Source organism: Monodon monoceros, unplaced genomic scaffold (genome assembly GCF_005190385.1).
Source record: "Monodon monoceros isolate NGI ecotype Baffin Bay Population unplaced genomic scaffold, NGI_Narwhal_1 Super_Scaffold_5, whole genome shotgun sequence".
Lineage (NCBI taxonomy): Eukaryota > Metazoa > Chordata > Mammalia > Artiodactyla > Monodontidae > Monodon > Monodon monoceros.
In genome coordinates, this window is record NW_021703782.1 from 114,078,026 (window position 1) to 114,104,816 (window position 26,791).

General features: G+C 51.2%; 2 protein-coding genes and 1 pseudogene across 3 annotated transcripts in view; 1 reads left to right on the forward strand and 2 right to left on the reverse strand.

Annotated features, from left to right (window-relative positions):
- The window catches only part of PARP10 (poly(ADP-ribose) polymerase family member 10), a 41,352-nt gene that overhangs the window by 3,361 nt on the left and 11,200 nt on the right, over positions 1–26,791 (forward strand). The window lies entirely within an intron of this gene.
- Positions 11,449–11,694, reverse strand: LOC114883952 (annotated as a pseudogene).
- The window catches only part of GRINA (glutamate ionotropic receptor NMDA type subunit associated protein 1), a 3,037-nt gene continuing 1,377 nt past the window's right edge, over positions 25,132–26,791 (reverse strand). For both annotated transcript variants that reach the window (XM_029202287.1, XM_029202288.1), the window contains exons 2-7: positions 26,644–26,791; positions 26,448–26,560; positions 26,176–26,376; positions 25,919–26,047; positions 25,680–25,823; positions 25,132–25,598 (exon numbers count right to left, since the gene is read on the reverse strand). The exon at positions 26,644–26,791 is cut by the window's right edge and continues 267 nt beyond it. In XM_029202287.1, coding sequence (XP_029058120.1) covers positions 25,449–25,598; positions 25,680–25,823; positions 25,919–26,047; positions 26,176–26,376; positions 26,448–26,560; positions 26,644–26,791 — 885 coding nt within the window. In that variant the 3' untranslated portion in view covers positions 25,132–25,448. The remainder of the gene's footprint in view (positions 25,599–25,679; positions 25,824–25,918; positions 26,048–26,175; positions 26,377–26,447; positions 26,561–26,643) is intronic.

Here is a 26,791-nt window from a genome sequence, read left to right on the forward strand (position 1 = left end):
GGTGCTGAGCTGCAGCCTTCTGCTGCTTTCCTTGTACTCACCCTCTTCAGGCTTCATTTGCTCTCTTTAATTTTCTCTTTTTTTTTTTTTTTTTTTTTTTTGGTCTTTTATTTCAAATAAACAGTTTCTTTTATTATCCAAATCTATTAGGTTTGAGTTTGGGATTGAGAGTAGCAAAAATCTGGCGAGCAAGGGATTCATCCAAAAATTGACCCGCGTTAATTTGGATCATGCGTTTGGGGGCAGGAGTTTGGGGTGTGCACGCATGGGGCCACCCCTCGATGTCTTCTGTCCTGCTCTTCCCTCTGAGCTCCCGGCCAGTGTCACTGTGGAATGGTTCTCAGGTCCTGCTACAGGGAGGTCAGGGCTGCAGGAGTGACGGGGACCTCCACGCCTCTGCTCTGGCTTTGCATTCCCCATGGGCTCATGAGGAATCCACTGCAGACAAACCTTCAGTGTTTTCCCACTTGCTTATGCTGAGTCAGACCCCCATCTGGTCTTGGGTCACTGGCTTTTGCACCGTTTGTCCCCATTCAGATTTGCCACATTAGATTCAGCTCGGCATGCCAACTTGGCAAGGCCTTCAGGGATCTTTGCTCCTGTCTTGGCTTGGGATTCTTTGTAGGTTTAGTAAACTTGGTTTTAAAGCCACCTTCTCAAGGCACTAAGTTGCTGAAGAACAGGCACCTTCACCCTGGAGCCCTCTGTCCACACCCCGTTTTACCTCCTGTCCCCTCCTGAGGAGGGGCCAGTCTGCACGTGGCTAACGCAGTTCTAGCAACACCGGCCATGTGATCATTTCCGTCCTGTTTAACCTCAGGGTCTGTGGGCTCACAGTCACATCCTGGTGCTGGCAAGGAGCTCCTGGGGGCATTTGCCCAGTCTGCGCTCCCACGGAGTCGGCTGGCACCCTCCAGGCACTGCTGTAACAGTCCCAACACCCGCCGCCCCAGGCAGATGTACAGCCCCCTCCTCCTACAGCTGAGGCACCGAGACACAGCCATGCCAAGTGCCTGGGCTTTCCAGGTCCCCACGACGGGCCCATGCTTCCTGCATCTTCCCAGCTGTCAAGGTTGGGGCTTGGGGCGGGCTGCCTAGTCTCTGGCCTGCTCTTCCTGCATCCAGCCTCAGCCTTTCTGCTGCAGCCTCTCTGCACAGCTGCCAAGGGGTCTTTCTGGATCAAGGCTCCACTCAGAGGGAGGACTCGGGGTGGTGTCCCGGAGAGGACAAGGACCGCAGCACACTCTGCTCTGCATCCCAGAGCCCAGTACAGGCCCTGGAACACAGTGGGTGCTCAAGAAATGTATCAGTGCATCTTTATTCAACCTTCTCTTCTCTCTTCTGAAAGAATTCCCACCATGAAGCTGGAGAAGATGCGTTGGCTAGCGGTAGAAACAGGCCAGGTGCTAGCTGGCCTTCTGAGTGTCTGAGGAGGACGTGCCTCTGGGTTTCTGAGGGGCCGGCTGTGCCCTCCCTGAGTCTGGAGGGCCGTGGGAAGGCAGCCGGCCCTGTGGGGAGCAGGGGCACCTGCTCATCTATCTGGGGCCCTGCCAGCCAGAGTCAGGAAGAGCAGCCTCAGAGGAAAGACTGTCCAGGTCTCGGCTAGAGGCGGAATGTTCTAGGAGTGAGACCTTGGTCACCAACCCCGGGGCTCGTCCATCGCCCCTCGTGAAGGGCTCAGGGACTAGAGGCCAGGGCAGGGGCCAGGAGGGCTCTGCCAGGCTCTGGAGCCTTGGCCACGTCTCCATGTTGGTAGCAGGGCCCTCTTAGCTTTTTGAGAAGTGTTATCTGGAGGGCAGCAAGGAGGAGGAGGGCTGGTCAGCCCGAGAGAGGGGCGGGGGCTAGAAGCCAGGGCTGCTGGGCGTGTGTGGTTGGGGTCCAGGCCCCCAGGCTCCACAGGCCCCACGTCAGACCCGTGTGCCCCCTACCCTGACCCTCAGTTGATTCCTGCTCCCACTTCACACCCCAGCTTGGGAGACCCCCTCAGGGTTCCCCTTCAGCAGCATCAGAGAGGTCAGGCGTCTCATCTCCAGCTTTGCTGTGTGGGCCGGGGCAGCCCGCATCCTCTCTTCCTTTGTCTGTCAAGTGGGGTAATAACGCTCCCTCCTCCTACTGTTGTTGTGAGGCTTAGATGAGGTAATGTGTGTAAAATAGCAAGGCAACGTCTGGCACAGAGGGAGAGCTAAATGAGTTTTCTCATCAGCCCAGAGATCTTGAAAGCCTGCCAGGTGCCGTTGCGGGGGACAGCAGGGAACAAACAAGGAACCTCTGCTCTCTCTGGCTCCATTTCTATGGCAGGAGCTGCCCAGGGCAGGGCAGGCTGGAAGCTGTTGGCGGGAACCCCAGGCTCCCCAGCCCCGTTCCTTGACTGGAGGGCATTCTCAAAGTCTGGGTGGGGGGCACAGAGGGGCGTGGAGGGGGGGGGGCCTGAGATCTGACGGGCCCGAGCTAAGGACCGCCCTGCCAGCGAGGGCTAGGGTTAGGCCAGAGGACACGTGGCCCTCTGATGCTTCAGTCTCCCCCTCTTCCACGTGGGCTTGCAATGTGCTCTCGTGGCTTCTGTAAGGACCGTACGTTTGGTCGTTTGCTCCACGGCAGCCATCGACGCCATCTCTCACTGGTGCAGGGAACACAGCAAAGGCCTGCTGCCTCAGAGCTGATGTCCCGGCGGGACCATGAGCAGTCGCCAGAGAGAAGGATGACCAGGGTGGTGGTGATGCAGGCCGTGAGGAGGCGTAATGCGGGGAAAGGGCGAGCAAGCGGAAGCCATGGCCTTCAGTACAGAGTGGTCAGAGGGCCTCCCCGACAAGGCGACACTTGGGAGGGGCCTCGAGGCGGGGGCAGGACAAGAAATTAGGATGTTGAGGGGCAGGCCTTCTAGATAGAGGGCCAGCCAGTGCAAAGGCCTTGGGCACACGAGCAGGCCTGCCGCACTTTTGAAGACCATCCAGGAGGCCTATGAGATGGAGGGGAATGAGCCACGGAGAGAGAGGTGGCAACCGAGTCAGAGAGGCAGAGGGCGGCGTGTGGGGCTCACACAGGGGTTTGGATTTTACACCCGGTGGGACGGTAAGGCTCGGAGGCTTTGGAGTGAAGGGAGGAGCTTTAACCACCAGTTCACGTGATTGCATGACCTGTGACCCCAGGGCTGCAGGACACTCGTCTCTGTTGGGTCCTCGAGTCCACTCCCAGCACTCCACGGGCTCTGGGTGAACCCTGCAGGGCAAGTGCATGGGCCCTGCCTGGCCCTGCCACTGCCCTTGCCCCTCGGCTCCAGGTAGAGTCCAGACGTCCCTGCCTGCCCCCTCCCCTCTGCACCTGCAGCTCCTCAAAGCGCACGCCGGCTTCATGCCTGACGATGCCCGCCCCTCCACTGCACGCTTCCCTGGTCCTCACGTCTCCCGTGAGCCGGGCACTCTGCCACCCTGCCTCCACACCAGCCTGCCCGCCCCCCAGCCCGTGCCCGCCCCTGGCTCCGGCTCCGGGTGCCACTGTGTCAGACCCTTGCCGGCCCTGCGGCTGAGGGCAGACCTGCCTTCCCAGCTCTCAGCTCAGCCCTATCGAATAGAACTTTCACGAGGGATTTTCATTAGGAATCTCTGTGAACACAGAGGGAAGTGGCCAGGGACAGAGGGGCCTGGTTTTAGGCCTGAATCTGGAGAGCGGTGGGAGAGGGGCTGTGAGGTCACGGCAGGCTGGGCTGTCTCATCTGGGGAGTGAGTTTGTCTTGAAGGTCAGATGACCCTGAGGCTGAGAGCTGAGGTCAGGTAGGGGCCTGCACGTGGTGCTCAACACCTGGTTGTGGTGACAGACTTCCGACACTTGGGGTCCCATCTGCCCACGCTCAGGGCTGGCAGAGGGAGAGCTGCTAGAAGGGGAGCAGCTCAAGGCCAACATGCACATGCTGGGTTGGCCTGATAAGGTCACCAAGCTGCATGTCAGATACTGGGATTGGCACAGGGCATTGGCCACCCCTGTCAGCAGCCGCTCAGACCTTCCTGCCCTTGGCCCTGAGGCTGCCCTGGTCCCCATGCCTGCAAGTGAGCCCTGGGCGGGGCTCTGGGCTCTGGGTCTGGGCTCCGGTTGGATCGGGGGGCAGAGTTGCCCCCACTTCTTCCTGTGACTTTTTTTTTTTTTTGCGGTACGCGGGCGTCTCACTGCTGTGGCCTCTCCCGTTGCAGAGCACAGGCTCCGGACGCGCAGGCTCAGCGACCGTGGCTCACGGGCCCAGCTGCTCCGCGGCATGTGGGATCTTTCTGGACCGGGGCACGAACCCGCGTCCCCTGCATCGGCAGGCGGACTCTCAACCACTGCGCCACCAGGGAAACCCCCCTGTGACATATTTGGCCAGCCTTTTCTGCCTGGTCCTAGGAAAGTGTCTCTTCTCTCCTCCCTTCTTCAGCAGATCAGAAATAAAGACTTTCCCAAACCCAGTGTCCTTAGAATCTGCTGTTTGTGCCCTGGGTTTGTGACCCGAGGACTCGCTAGAGCTAAGCTCATTTGCTTGGTGGTGATGATGGACACCTGCTTGGGCTGACCAATGCTTAGACTCCCCGTGACAGTCCTCTCTTCCTAGCGTCTTGCACCACAGTGTTTAGGCTGACGTCCCGCAGTTGGGAGACTCTGACTCCAGAACCCCTCTTTGGCCAGTCTGGGTCCTTGAGCCCCAGCTTGAGGAATTTCATGCTACAATTTATGACGTAGATGAGTACCTTCTCTGGTGCACTCTCTTAATTTGTCGTGTTACTGAAAAATCTGGTTATAGGAGGGAATCCTAAAAAAATACAGTTTGCTAAAATGCTTGTTTTGAAAATGTGAATTTGTTTCAACATGGTTGATATATTTAGGAGCAATTTGAACATAAGGCAAATTCCGTTTGTTTACGTGCAATTTTGTTTATGAGAAATGGGTGAAAACAGAAAGCAAAAACTGCACCCAGATGAATGGACCACAGCAACATAGGAACGTGCAAAACACACACACCTCAGACATCTGCCAGTGCCTCAGTTCACCGCCTCCTCTCTGTGCTGAGCCACACCTCGCCACATCCGGGTCACAACTTCCCATCCGATTTCAGACAACTCACTTCATAGTAACCCACAAGCCACGACTCTGCCCCCGCCCACTTCTATAAACTGGCTTCAGGTCTTCTTGAAGGCAAATGCCATATTTATTGTAGTATTTGTGGTATTTCTTAACCATGTAACATATGTAAAACTGTGCTATCGTTTTTATTAGGCTGTTGAGACTTCTTAGATATTTCATTGATGATGTTTTGAGTACTGTGCCTCTAGCCTCATTTTCCTCAAAAGTCTTGTGGCTTTTCTTGTGCTGGTTGGACACACCTGAGCTGCCGCTGGACTCTGGTAGTTACTGAACCTCCGAGAGCCACAGGCTCCTCATCTGTGAAGCCTCCCGAGTGTTCATTTGTCCATTCGGCACCCGAGGACTCGGGCACGTCTGTCTGTGTGCAGGTGCATGCCAAGCTCTGGGCACACGGTGTGGACGAGACCGCTGCTCCAGCACAGACGCATCGAACGAGGGCTACAAAGGCATCAGAGCAGGTGGTGGGATGGGGGATGGTGGGCAGGGTGGACTACAGGGCCTCTGAGGGGACATCGTGTCTGAGAGCTGGGATGAGGGGCAGAGCAAAGGTCCTGAGGCAGGAACCGGCAGGCCACGTAGAAGCAGAGCCAGAAGGCTGTGGGGCAGGACAGCGTGAACCAGGGGAGGGGGCTGGTGGCACGCGTGGGGCCTGTACATGGGATGTAGGCAGAGCAGGTGGTTGGGGAGCCATGTGACAGGAGGTGTGTAAGCTCATACCCAGTGCTCTCTAGGCGTCAGCCGCCATTTGACCCTGTGCTGAGAGCAGGGTGAGGCGAAGAGCCAGGACTGGGGAGAGTGGAGCAGGGTGCCGAGTGTGCAGGCTGGTAGCAGGGCTGCTTGGTCATGCCGAGGTCCATGAAATGTCCCTGGGAGGACACCAGGTCACCTTGCCCTGTGACTGTCCTCCCAGCCTCAGACTGCCTCAGGATGGGCTGGGAAAGGCCCGTCAGAGGGGGCTGAGCCAGGGCGCGAAGTGGTGGGACAAGGGGCATGGAGCAGGCCCTGTGCACCTGGGGGAGGGAGGGCAGACGGGCGCGGGAGGGAAGCAGGGTGGGCTGGGAGGGGAGAAGGCTTGAGGGCTTGCTGGTTTGCACCTGGCTGGACAGGAGGAGCAGGGTGAGAGGTGTGTGGCCGGGATGCAGTGGTGGGACGGGCAGTGCCCCAAATGGTGAGGTCCCTAAGTGGGAGGCTGGTCTGGTCCATTCCCAGAGCACCTGGGCTGCGGGGAGCCTCAGTGGGCCTTGGTTTGGGAGCCTGCAGGTCAGGAGGTGAGCTCGCTGTGGGGGAAGGAGGGTGAAATCCTGCGGGGAAGTGAGCATGCAGAGCTGGAGCCGGAGCCTGCGGCACTCAGTGGCTGAGAATCAGGGGAGGGCTGGGGAGGGCTGGGTGACTGCTGAGGGCAGCACGGAAGTGGGGAGAATGAAGGAAAAGAAGGCCAGCAGAGACTCGGTGAGTGGGACCTTCCAAGAAGCACGTGGAAGGGCCTGCGCCGGCAGAAGTGGCAACGGATGACGGACAGACACTTGGAGACGATGTTAGAAATGGCAAATTCAGAGGGAAGTGCGAGCAGGGCACAGTCAGTGGGGAGGTGTCTCGCCCACCAACACAGTGCGGGGGATGGAGTGCACTTCTGGGTGGCCTGGATGCTCCCTGAGGCCCCTTGAGGGAATCACCCACGGGAGGGCTAATCCTTTTTCTTCGTGTGTCACCTGTGCCTTGAGGGAGCCCTCCCATTCCCACACTACCTCCACTTTGGACTCGGGCAGTGCTGTGTGCTCTTTGACACACAAGGCAATTCAACAGGGACTAGATTTATTGAGCACCAGTTGTGTGCCATACACCGTGCTGGGTATCCAGGTGGCCATGGTGGCACCACAAGCATTACAGAGAATTACAGTAAGTGGAGCACACAGATCGACAAACAGACAGCAACCACACAGTGGGCGAGGGCTTTGCTGGGGAAGCCGAGGCAAAGGGCATCTAGCCCTGGCTGGGGGTCAGGGGTGCGCCCCAGGGGAATGACTTCTGAAGATCTAAACCCTGGAAGGAGCCAGCCAGGTTAGAGGAATATCGGGTGGGGAAAAGGAGGGGAAGGTACAAAGACCCAGAGTCAAGGGAGTTTTGGGCAGCTGAAGTGTACAGAGCAGGGACAAGAGAGGGGGAGGCCGGGCAATCGTCAAGGCCCTGAGGCCCCATCAGACAGCCTGGACTTTATCCTGGGTGCTGGGTGCTGGGTGGAGGGGCGGGCAGTGGTTGTCACCCAAGGGGGCTGTCCATTTGCAAGTGCGTGTGGGCTTTCTCGTGTCACACGGACTGTGGGGTGTCAGTACCAAAAATGCTAAGCCCTCCTGCGCTGTGCTGGGCGGTCCAGCACCACATTTTTTCTGCCCAAACGCAGGAGTGTCTCTATTAGAAACACTGCGTCTTCAATGGGCAGCCAACAAAGAGTATTTTAGTTTCCAAACCTTCGTTTTTAATCTTGTTAATTTAAAATTTTGTTACCTTGTGGTCAGAGAGCAAAATTGTTACAATATTGTTCCACGTAGCTGCCATTCTTTCATTTCGACTGTTGGACACTCTGCCCTTCTGTGCATGTACCACAGTTTATACAACCATAATCTTGTCTGTGGACGTCTGAGTTGCTTACAGGTTTTCGTTAATACGAACAAAGACACTGTGAACATTCTTATACGTGTCCCCAGGCATACAAGTGCAAAAATTTATGTTGGGCATACCTAGGAGTAGAATTCTGGGTTGTAGAAATGTAAGTTTCCAACTTCACAAGATAATGTCAAATTGATTTGCTAATTGGCTTGCTCACCAGCAAAGCTCAAGTGATCCTGTTGCTATGTATCTTCTCCAACGCTTGATGTTGTCAAAATTCTTGATTTTTTTTTCCCATTGGATGGATGGTACTGGTATCTCATTGTAGTCTTGGCTTCATTCAGCCAGTGCCAGCCACTGCTTTAGGACTAGACTTGCATCCTCTTGATAATTTATAAATTTATTTATTTTATTTTTGGCTGCGTTGGGTCTTCGTCGCTGTGCGTGGGCTTCCTCTAGTTGCAGCGAGCGGGGGCTACTCTTTGTTGCGGTGCGCCGGCTTCTCATCACGGTGGCTTCTCTTGTTGCGGAGCACGGCTTCTAGGCGCGCGGGCTTCAGTAGTTGTGGCTTGCGGGTTCTAGAGCGCAGGCTCAGTAGTTGTGGCGCACAGTCCCAGTTGTTCCGCGGCATGTGGGATCTTCCCGGACCAGGGCTTGAATCCGTGTCCCCTGCATTAGCAGGCGGACTCCCAACCACTGCACCACTGGGGAATCCCCCCTTGATAATTTCTGAGGCTAACAGGTCATCCGTCATATGTTTCATGGCCATTTGTCTTACTCTTCTGTGAGATACACACTGCAGTGTCCGTCGGGGGCTCTTCTTAGTCCACTAAATCCCCAGCCCCATCCGTAAGATGACCAAGGGCCACCCTTGGCAACCATCTGCTCAGATGTGCAGGAAATACAGCTGGCCAGCAGGGGAGCTACATCTTCTTTTTCTGAAGGAATCATGGAGCAATTTATATAGCCATCAAGGCTACATCTTTGGACCCACAGGTGACAGCTCACACGCAAGGGGATGAGATTCATGCTGGGCAGGGCTTCCAAACCTTACGCCTCACAGGAGCCATATATCTTGCGACAGTTGCATAGGTATAGCTTCCAGCGTCTCCACAAGAGACGTGCTCTGCTTCAAGAATCACTGTCCTCCAGGAAGCCAGAGTTATGGCTTCTCTCAGGCGTTCATAGTTCATTTCTAGTTCCTGCCAGTCCACATAGTGCATCTTCCAATAGGGGCGATTGTTACCGTAAGCAGTGTTGCCTAGTTAAATTGTTGACATTCTACCTTTATCTGGTTACCAGGGGAACATAGCTAGACAATTAACCAAAGGGCAAATTCTCAAGCAGAAGAGGAAGTGTTTTTGTTATACTTTTGCCTACATTCATTTAAAAAAATCAACTCTATCAAGGTGTAATTCTCATGCAATAAAATGTACCCATTTTAAGCATACAATCTGATGAGTTTTGACAAACCTGTATACCATGTGAGCACCACTGCAACAAGGTATAGAATTCTTCTATTACCCCAAAGTTTCCCCGTGCCTTTTCCCAGCAATTCTCACCTCCCATCACTGGTCCTAATAGATTAGTTTTCTCTGGAGTAGTAATCATACAGTATATGTTCTTTTGTGTTTGCATGGTGTTTTTGAGATCCGCCCTTGTGGTTGTGTGTGTTACTAGTTTGTTCCTTTTTGATGGCTAAGTAGTATTCTGTTATGTGACTGTCACAATTAGTTTATTCCTTCACTTGTCGATGGACATTTCAGTCATTCCTATTTTTGGTAATTATGAATAAAGCTGCTATGAACACGTGTATAAATCTTTGGTTAAAAATCTAGGAGTAGAACTGCTAGATCATATGGTAAATATGTATTATAAACTACCAAATTGTTTTCCAAAGTGTTTATACCGTTTTACTTTTCCACCAGCAGTAAATGAGAGTTCCAGTTGCTCTACATCCTTGCCAGTATGTTAATGTAAATCTTTAAATTTCAGCTATTCTAGTGAATGTAGAGTGGTATCTCATTGTGGTTTTAATTTGCATGTCCTTGATGGCTAATGATTTTGAAAATAATTCATGTGCTTACTGGCCATTTCTATATCTTCTTTTATGAGGTTCCTGAAATCCTTTGCCCATTTAAAAAAATTAGGTTGCGTGTCTTCTAATTATGAAGTTGTAAAAGCACTTGTATGTCTGGATACAAATTCTTTGCCAAATATATGTATTGCAAATATTTTCTCCAAGTTGTGGCTTGTCTTTTCATTTCCTTTTTATTTATTTATTTACTTATTTATTTGGTTGCATTGGGTCTTAGTTGCAGCAAGCAGGCTCCTTATTTGGGGTTTGAGGGCTCCTTAGTTGTGGCAGACGGGCTCCTTAGTTGCAGCATGCATGTGGGATCTAGTTCCCAGACCAGCGATCGAACCTGGGCCCCCTGCATTGGGAGTGTGGGGTCTTAACCACTGCGCCACCAGGGCATTTCCTTTTGAAGAGCAAAAGGTTTTAAGTTTATCCAAAAATTTTTGTTAAATGGTCTGTGCTTTTTGTGTCCTATCTAAGAAATCTGCCTACTCTAGGGCCATGAAGATATTCACCTATATTTTCATGTAGAAGTTTTTGTAATTTTAGTTTTTACATTTAGGTCTATGATCCATTTTAAGTTAATTTTTGTGTATGACGTGAGGTAAGGGTTGAGGTTGTTCTTCTTTAATATTGATATCTAATTTTTCCATTACCATTTTTAAAAGAAATATGTGTAGGTCTATTTCTCTATTCTCTAGGTCTGTAGGTCTCTAGGTCTGTAGGTCTCTATTCTCTATTCTGTTCCACTGATCTATATGTCCACTGATCTATATGTCCCTCCTTAGGACAGTATCACACTGTCTTGATTATTATAGCCTTACAGTGAATTTTGAAATCAGGTCTTCCAACTTTTTTCTTCTTTTTCAAAATTCTTTTGGCTTTTCTAATTCTTTTGCATTTCCATATAAATTTTTAAAAGTATTTTTCATTTACCTTTGCATTAGCACTTAAAATACACACTTCTATTTCAAAATGCCATTTAAAAATTATTCTAATATAACAGCAGCAAACTATAATTCTGCAATTACAGAAGAGCTAAACGGGGATCTATAGTTAAGTTATTCTCATGTTTACAGCTATGATTCTGAAACAGATACTACTTCAAAGCAGCTGTTACCAGCTCTTTAGGTTTGGTTTAAAAACACACACATAGTTGCTGGGAGGTTTATAATGTTGTATTCCGTGCACTGTTCTGAAAGTGTTCTTCAAGAGCCAGCCAGACCTTAAAAACAGTACTCAGTCCACAAGGCAGTCAGAAAGAGTTAAATTAAATGGGGTAAATAGGACTCCTACATTACATCAAAAGCATGTGATATTCTGCAGCAACTGGGAGCATGTTGTCCTCTTTACAACTAATTTTATCAGAAGAGTTTAAGAAGGTGGACATTGTACCACTATCAAGTGCATTTAAAAGTGACTTGTTTTTGTGCTAATCTGACTCCCCTGAATGACCTATAGCTAGTGAACTAGTCACTAGGCAAATCAAGCCTGCCAGAAAGGAAGCCAGTATTCAAATTACCATGTTATTGTCCGACCCGCAGAATTTATTTTCAACGTAAATATATAACCTCAATATGAGATGTCTAACTAAAGCAAGCGCCACCAAGACCAAGACAGCATCTCCTCTTCTAAGGTTTAGGTTTTGCCCAGAATTCTCAATACATGGAATAGCCCATACCAAGAGTCACTGCTCCCACAACAAAGCCTTGGGCTGCCACGCGCATGTGAACAGACATTTTAGTATTGCCCCTGCTCTTCAATTTATATGATCCAAATGCAGCGATTGCTGCAAAACCTGCCATTGCAATGGGGACAAATGGTGCCTCTCTAGCTTTTCGGATAAGTTTAAATCCCTGATCTTCATCATATGAAGAAAGAGAAACATCTGTGTCACTTGACATAGTGATTGAAGAATAGACACCTGCACGACATCGCAGGCTCCAACCGGCTTCTCTCCATATAAATTTAAGGTGTTTGTCAATGTCTACGATAAAGCCTGCTAGGATTTTGACTGGGATTGTGTTGAACTTCTAGATCAATTTGTGAAGAATTGCCATCAGTATTGAGTCTGAGGCATGAATTTGGTACATTCCTCTGTTTATTTAGGTCTTCTAAAATTTCTCTCAGAAGTGTTTTGTAGTTTTCAGCAGACAGGCATTGCACATATTTGTTTAGTTTATCACTGTGAAGAAAAGAGTTAACACAGCAGGCCTGAGACTGCTGTCCTTAGAAAGGTCTGCTTGGAACAGAGGTAGGAGTGGCAGCTGCCCCCTCTCCTCGGGGTATGCAACCCTTAGAGATTGCCTCAGAGCCCCCTCCCAGCCAGCGGGGAGATGGACCTCTCCCTTGCTCAGTGCCTCCTGGGCGGGGCCCCTCACCCCAGGGGGTCTATATATACATTTTGTAAGCCCACCCCTCCCATGCTGCATGCATGCTATACTCTAGAGCCAAAGTATAGCCCTTCCCCCTGTAGCCTCTGCCCTGCCTCCTCCTGCTGGGGTGGTGGGGGGTGACTGAAGTGTCAGCCTAGGTGGATTTTGTGGAGGTGGGAACCGGGGCATTGAGACTCTAAAGCAGTAGACAATTCTCAGATACCATCAGTAGATTTGGAACTGCATTTATTTTTTATTTTATATGCATATATTTTAGGGCTGTAGATTTACTTTCCTAATTTGTTTTCCATCGCTTATTCCTGAGCACACAATGATAATAATCGATTAATACATCGCCTTTTTGACTTTTCAAAGCCCTTTTACAGCTATCGGCATTTTCCTCACCCCGGCCTTTGCCAGTAGCCTTATCTTTTCCGAGACCAGAGGTCGAGAGAGTTCGAGTGTGAGCTAGGACTAGAGAAACTTGGATGTCCCACGCAAGGCTGGGAGGCAGAAGTTTGGCTGAATGAGTGTTAGTTCCACAGGGGGCGGGTGGGCGGGCGGGACACTTAAAACCTGCAGTTACTGAATCCCTTCTCCAGGCGGGTCCAGCTGCAGCTACAGGGGTGCGAGCCCTGCTCTGTCCTTAGGCCTTGTGGATAAGGGAGCGTGGACTATCGAAATCCTCACCTCCCTTTTTTTCTTTTCTTTTTGTTTGGATGTTTTCACAGGCCTCACTTATACCAAAGGGAAAGAATCTTCATTAAAGTCCATATTTCTTCAAAAAAAAAAAAAGAAAAAAGAAAAGTCTGCTTGGCCTTGGTTGTCATCTGGAAATTTGATTTCGGGAGAGTTCCCATAATCCTCAGAACTGATAAACTGCTAAGAATGGCTCACTGTGCCTAAGCTGTTGGTTCAAACAACATGGCTTATGCTCAGCTTCTGAGTTCCTTCTGGGAGTCTGGAATTTTGGTACCCGTAGGCAGAGGGTGCCTGTATGATCAGCCCCCTATGAGAACCTTGGGTGCTGAGTCTCTAATAGTCTTCCTTGACAGACAGCATTGCACGTGTGTGGTCCCAACTCATTGCTCAAGGAATTAAGTTCGTCCTGTGTGACTCCACAGGGAGAAGACTGTTGAGAGCTTGTGCCGGGTTTCCTTCACATTTCGCCCCCTGAGTCTATTTTCTGTGCTGATTTTGCTTTATATCCTTTCTCTGTAATAAATCGTAGCTGTAAGCAGGAGTATATGCTGAATCCCCTGAATTGTCAAACCTGGGAGTGGTCTTAGGGAGCCTCTGCCATAATCCCTAAGCATTTTTAAAAAATAATTGATTAATTAATTTTAATTTTGGGCTGTGTTGGGTCTTCATTGCTGCACACGGGCTTTCTCTAGCTGTGGCGAGCGGGGGCTACTCTTCATTGCAGTGTGCAGGCTTCTCATTGCGGTGGCTTCTCTTGTTGTGGCTTCTAGGCGCGCAGACTTCAGTAGTTGTGGCACATAAGCTGAGTAGTAGTTGTGGCTTGCGGCCTTTAGAGCACGGGCTCAGTAGTTGTGGCGCACGGGCTTAGCTGCTCCGTAGCATGTGGGATCTTCCTGGGCCAGGGCTCAAACCCGTGTGCCCCGCATTGGCAGGCGGATTCTTAACCACTGCGCCACCAGGGAAGCCCTATTTATCCATTCTAAATGTAATAGTTTGCATCTACCAACCCCAAACTCCCAGTCTATCCCTCTCCCCCACCCCCACTTGGCAACCACAAGTCTATTCTCTGTGTCTGTGAGTCTGTTTCTGTTTTGTAGATAAGTTCATTTGTGTCATATTTTAGATTCCACATATAAGTGATATCATATGGTATTTGTCGTTCTCTGTCTGACTTCACTTAGAATGATAATCTCTAGGTCCACCCATGTTGCTACAAATGACATTATTTCATTCTTTTTTATGGCTGAGTGATATTCCACTGTATAAGTGTATCACATCTTCTTTATCCATTCATCTGTCAGTGGACACATGTTGCTTCCATGTCTCGGCTATTGTGAATAGTGCTGCTATGAATGTTGGGGTGCATGTATCTTTTCTTTCTTTTTTTTTTTTTTTTTTGCAGTATGTGGGCCTCTCACTGTTGTGGCCTCTCACGTTGCGGAGCACAGGCTCTGGACGCACAGGCTCAGCAGCCATGGCTCACGGGCCTAGCTGCTCTGCGGCATGTGGGATCTTCCCAGACCGGGGCATGAACCTGCGTCCCCTGCATCGGCAGGCGGACTCTCAACCACTGTGCCACCAGGGAAGCCCCTATCTTTTCGAATTAGAGTTTTCTCTGGATATATGCCCAAGAGTGGGATTGCGGGATCGTATGATAACTCTGTTTTTAGTTTTTTAAGGAACTTCCGTACTGTTTTCTATAGTCACTGCACCAATTTACAGTCCCATCAACAGTGTAGGAAGGTTCCCTATTCTCCACACCATTTCCAGCATTTATTATTTGTAGACTTTTTAATGATGGCCATTCTGACTGGTGTGAGATGATACCTCACTGTAGTTTTGATTTGCATTTCTCTAATAATTAGCAATGTTGAGCATCTTTTCCTGTGCCTGCTGGCCATCTATATGTCTTCTTTTTTTTTTGCGGTACGCAGGCCTCTCACTGTTGTGGCCTCTCCCTTTGCGCAGCACAGGCTCTGGACGCGCAGGCTCAGCGGCCATGGCTCACGGGCCCAGCCGCTGCGCGGCATGTGGGATCATCCCGGACCAGGGCACGAACCTGTGTCCCCTGCATCGGCAGGCGGACTCTTAACCACTGCGCCACCAGGGAAGCCCTTCTCTCTTTTTTTTTTTAGAAATTTATTTTTTATTTATTTATTTATTTTTGGCTGCGTTGGGTCTTCGTTGCTGTGCGTAGGCCGTCTCTAGTTGCGGCCAGCAGGAGCTACTCTTCTCTGGGGTGTGCGGGCTTCTCACTGTGGTGGCTTCTCTTGTTGCGGAGCATGGGCTTTAGGCGCACGGGCTTCAGTAGTTGTGGCACGCCAGCTCAGTAGTTGTGGCTCAAGGGCTCTAGAGCACAGGCTTAGTAGTTGCGGTGCACAGGCTTAGCTGCTCCTCGGCATGTGGGATCTTCCCGGACCAGGTCTCAAACCCGTGTCCCCTGCACTGGCAGGTGGATTCTTAATCACTGCATCACCAGGGAAGTCCCCTATATGTTCTCTTTGGATAAATGTCTATTTATATCTTCTGCCCATTTTTTGACTGGATTGTTTGAGTTGTATGAGTTGTTTCTATATTTAGGAAGTAAAGCCCTTGTCGGTCGCATCATTTGCAAATGTTTTCTCCCATGCCGTAGGTTGTCTTTTTGTTTTGTTTATGGTTTCCTATGCTGTGCAGAAGCTTATAAGTTTGACTGGGTCCCATTTGTTTATTTTTGCTTTTATTTATTTGGCCTTTGGAGACTGACCTAAGAAAACATTACTATGAGTTATGTCAGAGAACGTTTTGCCTATGTTCTCTTCTAGGAGTTTTATGGCGTCATGTCTTATATTTAAGTCTTTAAGCCATTTTGAGTTTATTTTTGTGTATGGTGTGAGGGGCTGTTCTAACTTCATTGATTTACATACAACTATCCAGCATTCCCAGCACCACTTGCTGAAGAGACTGTCTTTTTCCCATTGTATATTCTTTCCTCCTTTCTCTAAGATTAATTGACTGTAGGTGTGTGTGTTTCTTTCTGGGCTATCTATTCTGTTCCATTGATCCATACATCTGTTTTTGTCCCAGTGCCACTCTGTTTTGATCACTGTTGCTTTGTAGTATGGTCTGAAGTCTGGGAGGCTTATGCCTCCTGCTTTGTTCTTTTTCCTCAGGATTGCTTTGGCAATTCTGGGTCTTTTATGGTTCCATATAAATTTTAGGATTGTTTTTTCTAGTTCTGTGAAAAACGTCATGGGTAATTTGATAGGGATCACATTAAATCTGTAGATTGCTTTGAGTAGTATGGCCATTTTAACAATATTAATTCTTCCAGTCCAAGAACATGGGATATCTTCCCATTTCTTTGAATCATCTTCAGTTTCCTTTATCAGTGATTTATAGTTCTCAGCATATAAGTCTGTCACCTCCTTGGTCAGGTTTATTCCTAAGTTTTTTTTTTATGGGATTTTTAAAGGGATTGCTTTTTTACTTTCTCTTTCTGATATTTCATTGTTAGTATAAGGAATACAATAGATTTCTGTATGTTAATCTTGTATCCTGCTACCTTGCTGAATTTGTTTATCAGTTCTAGTAGTTTTCGCGTGGAGTCTTTAGGGTTTTCTATATATAGTGTCATGTCATCTGCATATAATGACAATTTTTCCTCTTCCCTTCCAATTTGGATACGTTTTATTTCTTTTTCTTGTCTGATTGCTGTTGCTAGGACTTCTAATACTATGTTGAATAGAAGTGGTGAGAGTGAGCATCCTTGTCTTGTTCCAGATTTTTGCAGGAAGGCTTTCAGCTTTTCACCATTGAGTATTATGTTGGCTATGGGTTTGTCATAAATAGCTTTTATTATGTTGAGATATGTTCCCTGTACAGTAAGTCCCCTACATACAAACCTTCAACTTGTGAACTTTCCAAGATGCAAACATGCATTCACATGTCCAATCACGTAAGTTAGTTCACACGTTTGGCATATTTTGTCACGCGTATGCATCCTCTACAAGTGGTTGTGCTTTTGTGCACTTTACTGTACAGTACTGTATAGAGTATAGTAGTACAGTAGCTTTATTTCAAGCCCAGGCTGTCTGGAAGCAACCGTAAAAACGGCGGTGTGTAGCTGGTACTGCTAAGAAGCGCCAAGCAATAACAATGGAAACAAAAGTGAAAATAATTGAGAGGGTGGAGTGACAAGAGGAAGAAGAAGTAACTGAAGAACCGAAGAGATTCACGATGGAGGAAATGGCAAGGGCATTTTCTTTATTTGAGGAGACACTGTTAGTTTTTGACGCACAGGACCCGAACGTAGAATGGTACACGAAGGTTGTAGCAGCCGTTCAGAATGCAATCCAGTGCTACCGTGTCATCTATGATGAGAAAAAAAGAGCTACTACCCAGAAATCACTGGATCGTTTTTTCAAGAGGGTAGATAGAATTGAATCCAGCAAGGAACCAGAGCCTGTGCCATCAACGTCAGGTGTGAGTGAGATTGCAGCTTGCCTTCCATTTCCTATTGCTGACGATCCTTTGGCTCTACCATCTCCCACCTCCTCTCCCTCCTCCAGTCAGTAACTCTTCTTGCCTGTTCACTGGATGCCAGCCCCTGTGTGCCAGCTGTTGTACTGGACTACTGTACTTTTCAAGGTACTGTACTGTAAGATTAAAAATGTTTTCTTTCTTTCTCCTTTCTTTATTATTATTATTTTTTTGCGGTATGTGGGCCTCTCACTGTTGTGGCCTCTCCCGTTGCGGAGCACAGGCTCCGGACGCACAGGCTCAGCAGCCATGGCTCATGGGCCCAGCCACTCTGCGGCATGTGGGATCTTCCTGGAACAGGGCACGAACCCATATCCCCTGCATCGGCAGGCGGACTCTCAACCACTGTGCCACCAGGGAAGCCTATTTTTGTTTGTTTTTTTATGTATTATTTGTGTGAAAAGTATTGTAAACCTATTACAGTACAGTACTATATAGCTGATTGTGTTAGTTGGGTACGTAGGCTAACTTTGTTGGACTTACAAACAAATTGGATTTAAGAAGGCGCTCTCGGAATGGAACTCGTTCGTATGTAGGGGACTTACTGTATACCCACTTTGGTAAGAGTTTCTATCATTAATCGATGTTGAATTTTATCAGAAGCTTTTTCTGCATCTATTGAGATGATCATGTGGTTTTTGTCTTTTCTTTTGTTGATGTGGTGTATCACATTGATTGATTTGCGATGTTGAACCATCCTTGTGACTCTGGGATGAATCTATCTTGATCGTGGTGTATGATCCTCTTTATGTGTTGTTGGATTTGGTTTGCTAATATTTTGTTGAGAATTTTTGCATCTGTATTCATCAAAGATATTGGCCTATAATTTTCTCCTTTGGTAATGTCTTTGGTTTTAGTATCAGAGTGATGGTGGCTTCATAGAGTGACTTTGGGAATGTTCCTTCCTCTTCAATCTTAGGGAGTTTTTTTGTTTTTTGTTTTTTTTAAATTACAGATTCTATTTCACTTCTAGTGATTGGTCTGTTCAAATGATCTATTTCTTCTTGATTCAGTTTTCATGGGATGTATGCTTCTAGAAACTTGTTCATTTCTTCTAGTTTGTCCAATTTGTTGGCATATAATTGTTCATAGTATTCTCTTATGGTTTTTTGTATTTCTGCAGTATTGGTTGTTATTTCTCCTCCTTCATTTCTTATTGTGTTTGTTTGGGTCCTCTCTCTTTTCTTCTTGGTGAGCCTGGCCAGAGGTTTGTAAATTTTGTTTACCCTTTCAAAGACCCAGTTCTTGATTTTATTGATTTTTTTCTATTGTTTCTCAAATCTCTATTTTATTTGTTTCCTCTCTGATCGTTATTATTTCCTTCCTTCTGCTGACTTTAGGTTTTATTTGTTTTTGTTTTTCTAATTCTTTTAGGTGGTAGGTTACGTTGTTTATTTGAGATTTTTCCTGTTTTTTGAGGAAGGCCTATATCGCAATGAACTTCCCTCTAAGGACTGCTTTTGCTGCATCCCATAGATTTTGTATGGTTGTGTTTTCATTGTCATTTGTCTCAAGGTATTTTTAAATTTCTTCTTTGATTTCATCATTGACCCATTGGTATTTTAGTAGCATGTTGTTTAGTCTCCATGTAATCGTTTATTTCTTATTTCTCTTTCTATGGTTGATTTCTAGTTTCATGCTGTTGTGGTCAGAAGAGATGCTTGAAATAATTTCTATCTTCTTAAATTTGTTGAGGCTTGTTTTGTGTCCTAGTATGAGGAAGTATGACCATATCTTAATTAATTATATCTGCAATGACCTCATTTCCAAGTAAGGTCACATAATGAGGTACTGGAGATTGGGACTTCAACATTTGAATTTTGAGGGGACACAATTCAATTCATGACAGTGGACTCTTAAACAAATTGGAAAATTTTAGAGGTAAGCATAACCTTCTTTTTGTGTCAGTTTTGGTAGATTGTGGGTTGATGTCCTATGGTTTGGGGAAATTTTCAGGTGTTATCTCTTCAGACATTACTTCTCCATTCTTTCTCTCTTCTCCTCTGGGACTCTACATATGTGTATTTTTTACTCTTTCCCCACCTATTATACTATTTCCTCTATTCATTCTTTTTTTCCCTTTGTAAGTTTGGATATTTTCTATTGACCTTTCAGTTCACTAATCCTTTCTTCTGACTTGTCTAATTGGCTCTTAAACCCATCTATTGAATTTTTAGTTTCAGTTAATTGTATTTTTCCATTCAAGATGCTCAGTTTGATTCTTTTTATAGAATTCAGTTCTCTGGGAAATCTCCATATTATCTTCCATGTTTCTCCATTTCCCCCTGCATTTTGCTTAACATATCAATCATATTTATTTTAAAGTCCTTTTTTGCTATCTCCCATCTTTGAGTCACTTTTAGGTCTGTTTCTGTCATCTCATTTTCCCTCTTGGTTTTCAGTCATATAGTTCTGTCTTTTGAAATGCCTAGCAATTTCTAACTGACAGCTTGTGTATTGAAAGACCTAGAGGTTCCGGGTGATGTTATCTTCTTACGGATAGAGTCCGCAGATAAAGTGGGGCCAATTACGTTCAACCCTTGGGGCAGAGCTGAGGCAAGTCCGGATTGTGGCTTTGGTAAGGCTCTGTTCTTAAGGCTCCCTGATAGTTGAGAGCCTGCGGTTTCGCCAAGGCTCCTTCCCCTGGTAGGTCCTAAATGCTAATTCTTGTTTCCTCAGCACAACCTCTCTAAATCCCATAGCTGTAACTCTTCCCTCACAGCCGCAGGGTCTCCCTTCACATTTATTTTTGCATTCCGGCTCATTTGTTTAAAAGTTTAAAAGTATTTTATCTGGCAGTTTTATGTGTTAAGAGTAGGAGTCCGGATCTCGGGTCAGTCAGTCCGCCATCCTGATGAGAAGTCCTCTGAAGGCATTTAAGCAGGGACATGCCATCATCTCTTTGTCTGTGGTGCCGAGGATGGTTTGGGTCTGCTCAGAGGTGGTCATGGCCTTGACTCGAGAGAAGGGCATAGGTGAGAGAGGCACTTGGAAGATACCACCCAAAATGCCCCAGGGTCGTCATAGCAGTTGCGGTGGAGAGGAGGATTCTGAACCTGGTGCTAGAGCCCTCCCACATCCGGGAAGCTGCTGGATACCAGCGAAAAGCAGACCGGAGTTGGATGAAGGAGAGGAGAGGGCACAGGTTTCAAAGGAGGAAGTTGCTGCACAAGAGCCCGAAGGTTTGCGGGGGTGGACATGTGGGTGACCTTGTGAACTGGGTCCCGGGGGATGAGGGCCCACGGGGAGAAGAGGCCTTCTTTAGCAGTGAAGGTGGGAGTTGAGAGGTTGTGTGTGTGCGTGTGTGTGTGTGTGTTTGTGGTGGGTGGTTTGCATCTGGGGCGTTCTGAAAGGTCTCCAGTGCCTGACAAGCCTGAGACGAAGGAGACACTCAGGAACACAGAACGTTTGGCAGCAGACGGGCCAAGCCATGCTGCTGGCCGGGGTGCAGTGTCTGGGCCCCGATGGGGAAGGGCTGCCTTGGGAGCTACAGCCCCGGGACCAGGCCTGCACCCATGCCTCCCCTCCCAAGCGCCCTCTGCTCCCCAGGCCCGGCCCTCCCTGCCACCCCGTCACTGTGGTCCTCGCCGATTTTCCTGCCTTTATTTAAACCACTCCTGGGCTCTTCCCTGGAAAACCCCAGTGGCTCGTCACTGCCTGAGAAATAGAGTTCAGACTCGAGCTTTACATCCACAGCTGTCACACCTGACCTCGACCCCTCAACTCTCCCACATCCGCTTTCTTCCACCTGGCTCCCCCAAGTGGGCCTCCATGCATTTCCTGGGCGTTCAGTTTGCTGCCTGCACTCCTGAAATGCCCCCTCCTGATGCCGATGCTGGGCCAGAGTCCGGAAGTCTGCAGCGTTCTCTGCCCCGCTCTTGGGGCAGTTAGTGCCTGTGCGGTTCGTGCCACGTAGAGTTCATCCGCTCATTGCACGGTCGACACCAATGGCACGCCCACTCTGGACTAGATGCTGGCCTGGGTGTTAAAGTGCACAGGTCACAGTCCCTGTCCTGAAGGCACTACCAGCTCTGAGATGCTGACGGTAGCCCTGGTTAGCAGGGCAGGTGGCACAAGGCATCTGTTGGGCGTGCTGAGTGAGCTGGGGTCCTGGGCTGGCCTCTCACCATGGTTTTCAGCAGGCACCAGTGATGGTGTTGCTTTTTTTACAGGGCAGGGAATGTGACGGAGACTTTGTGTCGTTTAATCTTTTTTTTTCTTTATAAATTTATTTATTTTAGGCTGCGTTGGGTCTTTGTTGCTGCGTGCGGCCTTTCCCTAGTTGCGGGGAGTGGGGGCTACTCTTTGTTGTGGTGCGCGGGCTTCTCACTGCGGTGGCTTTCCTTTTTTGTGGAGCACGGGCTCTAGGCACGTGGGCTTCAGTACTTGCAGCACGTGGGCTCAGCAGTTGTGGCTCACGGGCTGCAGAGCGCAGGCTTAGAAGCTGTGGCGCATGGGCTTAGTTGCTTCACGGCATGTGGGATCTTCCTGGCCCAGGGCTCGAACCCGTGTCCCCTGCATTGGCAGGTGGATTCTTAACCACTGAGCTACCAGGGAAGTCCTGTGTCGTTTAATCTTGAAAACAAGAATGGACTTAATGATTACTCATGTAAATACACATTTTTGATTGAAGAATAAATTAGTTCTCCTCACATAGTGGCCTTAGTATAGCGAGCTGTGTCAAGGCTCCAGAGGAAGCCCACAGGACACCCTGTGGCTGAACAGGTCAGGCTTACTGCTCACTGCGGCAAGCGGGGGTGGGGGGACCACAGGAAGGGGGACTGGAAGGATTTCCTGTGGGACTTGGCTTGTTTGGGTGAATTGGGGTGGGCTTAAAGAAGCAGTGCTTTGCTTGGGATTCCATACTGGGTATCTCAACACCTCTTCTTTGGGAGGGGGACGGACTAGGGGCCGGCTCAAGCTGTCCATTCTGAAGAGCCAGCAGCTGCTCAGATCAGGCAGGACAGGATGCACGCAGTAGGTCTTCTTTATGGCTTGGACAATGCCTGCCTCTGGTCTGTGTTCAGACATGATTACAGAAGAGTCCTCTCCTCTTGACCCAATCCGGCACAGAGGGGCCTTGTCTGATGCAGATCTGCATGTGAAACTGCATATTCTAAACAGGAGACCACCAGGGCCTGTATCTGAGTGTGCCAGGCTAGCCCCTACAACGCTAGGGCCTCGCTGATAGGACCAGGCCAGCTCCTGGATGTTGGGGGCTGCTTCTTTCCTCACCTGAACAATCTCCCCTGCTGACCTCACCACTGCTGTGGCTCCTTCTACACACTCATCCACCCGGTCAGATCACAAGCTGCCCTTTTCTCCTTTCCAGGGGGACACAGCAGACAGCAGGCCAAACTCCATTGGCAGAGATGCCCTGCCCGCCTCGACCAGGCCCATCCTGAGCCCTTTGTGTTACTGCCAGCTGCCCCAGCCCCGAGCCCCACCTGATCTCCTCTCTGCACATCTCATCTGCTTCCTCCCTGCTTTCGTCACCTGTTGGCACCCACCCCTTCTCCTGGACATTCTCTTGCCGGACGCATCTTCCTGAACCCACAGCCAGCTGTGGCTCCTGCCAGAGTCCCCTTCACCGGCAGGACAGGTCCAAGCCCTCACCCATGTGCAGCCCTGGCCTTCCCTCCCGCGGTGGCCTCTGCGTGCATCCCCCGGCTTCCCGGCCCTGCCCTGGCCCACACCTGCAGCCCCTGGTCGTCCCCAGGGAGCCTCCCCCAAGGACTAGCTCAGCCAAGAGTTTGTCCTCCTTGAACTCCCTGAGAAAACACCATCCTTGCACATCTCGCTTGGCATTTATTCCTGAGCCGCTCCTCTTGCCTCTGCTGGCGTTCTCTTCAACCACCCGGATGCTCCGTGTTTTCTCCCCTGCGTGAAATCCTCACGGGCCTGTGGGCTACCGCGGAGCAGGTTCCCGTGTGCTTGGAGCGCCTGCAGGATGAGGCAGCTCCTCCTTGGATGAGGAGCCGCACCTGCTCGAGGAGAGGTGGGGAAGGGGAGCCGTGTCGTCCGCCCGCGCTCGGCAGGCGAGCAAAGCAGAGGGACCAAGGGTAGCCGTGAGGCGCGAGGTGGTCTCCAGGAAGGGCCCCGGTGGTGGGGACGGTGGTGTGCGTCGGGCCTGGGGAAGTGGGGCCCGCCTGTGGCTCAGGCCGAGCAAGGTCAGGCCTTGGCTTGAGGAGCTCGGGGACAGTGGAAGGCCAACGCAGGCAGCCATCGGGGAAGGGGGACTTCATCCCGCTGGCGACCATCAGGCGGGTGGTGTGATCAGTGTGTCGGAAGCACACCTGGCAGCTGGGCAGAGGCTTGGTGGAGGTGAGCTGACAGGTGAGCACGAGGAGGGTGGGCAGGGAGAGGGGGTGGGGCAGGATGGGCGAGGGCAGAGAAGACAGACCCGTTTCCGGCCTGGGGGTCGGATGGACGCCGACGGAGCTCACGCAGGAGCAGCAGGTACGGGGCAGGCCACAGCCGAGGCGCCCGTGGGCACGGGGGTGCTGGCTCGCAGTGTGGGGGGCCCTTCAGAGATGCTGGGGTGCTGGCGCCAGTTAAAGGAGTGGGTTGATGGGCTCACGGGGAGGAGGTGGGAGAGGCCTGGATAGCGGGCCCTGTGGGGAAAGGCCACGGTCAGGAGTGTCCCCTGGGGCTAGGAGCTCAGGAGAGCTCAGTGCAGGGAGGCGCTCAAAGCAACCGAGCCCCAGGCAGCGGAGGGACCCCTCTGTGGGAGGCTGAGGATAAGGACAGCTGGCTGACCTCTGAGCGCACATCCCAGGGCCAGGGGTAGGTGCGGATGGCTCTGGAGCTGAGACAGCACGAGCCACGGGGGAGGCCGCGCAGCACCAGCTGAGGCTGAGGGCCACGGCAGGGTGGGGCCTAGAGAGCTGCGGAAGGTGCCAGAGGCAGGCCAGGGGCCCTCAGAGCCTCCCCTGGGGGCTCCAGTGTGCAGGGTTCTCGGGGGGGAGGGGGAAGGGGTGCGGAGGGCCTTCATCTGAGCCAGGCCTGGGCTGCGTGTCAGGTGCCCGCTGATGGGCTCCCTGGGGGCCCTTCAGAGCCAAAGGAGCAGGACAGGCCTGCCTGGGGGCGGTCAGTGACCTATGCCGCTGCCCATCAGGCCCGAGGCGAGATGATGAGGGTGTCGCAGCCCCCGCCCCCCCATCATGCCATGCAGTTCCCAGGCACGAGTGGCAGACACCGTGTGACCCAAGCACCACGCGTAACCACTGGGAGCCTTGGGGTCCCCGTCCATCAGCTGGGAATCCCGGCATACAGCTCATGACGTGGCTGGGAAGATTGCAAAAACGGAGGTGGAAGCACTGAGAGAGAAAGATTAGCTGCTGTCGTTAACCTCCACGACCTCCACCCCGAGCCAAGCCCCGCCGTCCACGCCTGTCCTGCTCGCTGCCTCACACTGGCAGTGCCTAGACCCCTCCCCACCTTGTGGAGGAAGTGGCAGTGACGACAGTGATGAAGGGAACACAGAGCGCGGAAGGTCCCATTTATTGTTTAAAGACAGCAGAATGAGAGGAAGGCGTCCTCCTCCCCTGAAACATACCCGTCCTCTCTGCCCTCAGGGCTCAGCACAGGGACGAGACCCTCACACCCCGCAGGTCCCCCAGAGGGCAGCACTCTAGTATGGGGCTGGGGAGGGGAAAGGGACACTTTATGGCAGGCGGGGGAGCTGGGACAGGAGGGGGGACGCGCACCCTCACCTCTTGGCTCCATCCCTCTCCCCTGGGACCTGGTGTTGCCCCCAGACCTGGGGTGGGCTGGCAGACAGGGCTCATGCAACACTGAGTGGGCAGGAGGTGGCACAGAAACCTGGCCCCACTGCCCTCTGGCAGGGCGGGAGGGCTACAAGGGGCCATGCTGGCCACAGCGGGTCCGAACAGAAGTGTCTGCAGTGTACACACAGGAGGGTTGGGGAGGGGCTCCCTCTGTCCCAGGCTGCGCGCGGGGATGAGAGAGGGGAGGTACAGAGGAACTGCCACGCTGGGGGCAGGGTCCAGGCCAGCCATGCCACCTGAGTGGGGCCCCGCATGTGCCAGGGGCTCGGGCTACTCCTTGGCACGGCCAATGATGGTAAGGATATACAGGAAGATGTTGATGATGTCCGTGTACAGGTTCAGCGCGGCAAACACGTACTCTTCCGGGCTCAGGGACAGCTGCTTGTTCCCCAGCAGCAGCTGGGTGTCCACTGCCAGGAACTGGGGGTGGCAGCACGGTCATGTTGAAAGACATCCCGCCCCGCCCAGCATCCGCCCACGCTGCCCACCCCCATCACTCACGCAGGTGAAGAGCAGAGCGCCGAGTGAGGCGTACACGATCTCCAGGATGCGGTTGCGGACAAAGATGCAGAGGATGGCGAAGACGAGGAGCACCGCCATGCTCACCAGCAGCACGCCCACGCACGACGTGAAGTCGTAGCGCGTCTGAGGGCACAGGGGCACATGGGGCCTGGGTGCCGCAGCCCTGGAAGGCCTCTGGGCCCTCAGGACCGGCGGCCCTGCCTCGGGGGGCCCCTTACCTGCATGGAGAAGATGACCACCGTGAAGCAGACGGTCGTGGTGATGCCTACGGCCATGATGACCGCCTCAGTATTGTAGAAGCTGGCGATCATGCCCACCATGTAGGACAGGCTGACGGTCAGGACCGACTGAGGGGAGACGGAGACTTGAGCATGTGGAGCCGCTGCCCCACCCCCACCCCACCCCACCCCTGTCCCCCTCTGTTGCTCCAAAGTGTGAGTCACGGGGTGTGAAGGCCTCAGGGTCTGGGGGTTACCAGGGCAACGAGGTTCCAGGGGTGCTTTCGCCGGAAGTCCCCACAGCAGCTGAGGACAATGAGGGAGATGAAGAAGACGGCGTAGGAGACGTAGTAGGTCCAGACGTTCTCCCGGACAAAGCCCTTCACCTCCCCGACGAACGTGAACACGGCCACGGTGGACAGAGTCACGGACAGCTGCAGGGTCAGCACCAGGAACACCTGGGGAGGGAGGCGGCTCAGAGCTCCGGCCAGCACAGCTGCCCACGCCCTCCGCAGCCCCCGTGGCCCACCTTCCGGATGAAGGCCTGTCGGATGCTCTTGTCATCCCAGTTGGTGGCAGGGAAGTCCTGGTTGTCGTAGTAAGATGGGGGACCCTCCTCGTGATAGTTCCCATGCTGAGGTGCTGAGGAGCACGACGGGCTGGGTCGGCACCCCTTACTGGTGCCAGGAGCCCCTGCCCTCCCCCGCCCCTGCCCCACTACTCACTGCCGGAATCCTGTGCTGGGAAGGCCTGTGGTTGTCCATAGGGGTTGGGGGGAAAGGGGCTCTGTGGATGCGGCCCCTGAGGGTAGCCCCCTGGGGGGTAGGGGCCCTGGGGGTAGCCTCCTGGGGGGTAGGGGCCCTGGGGGTAGCC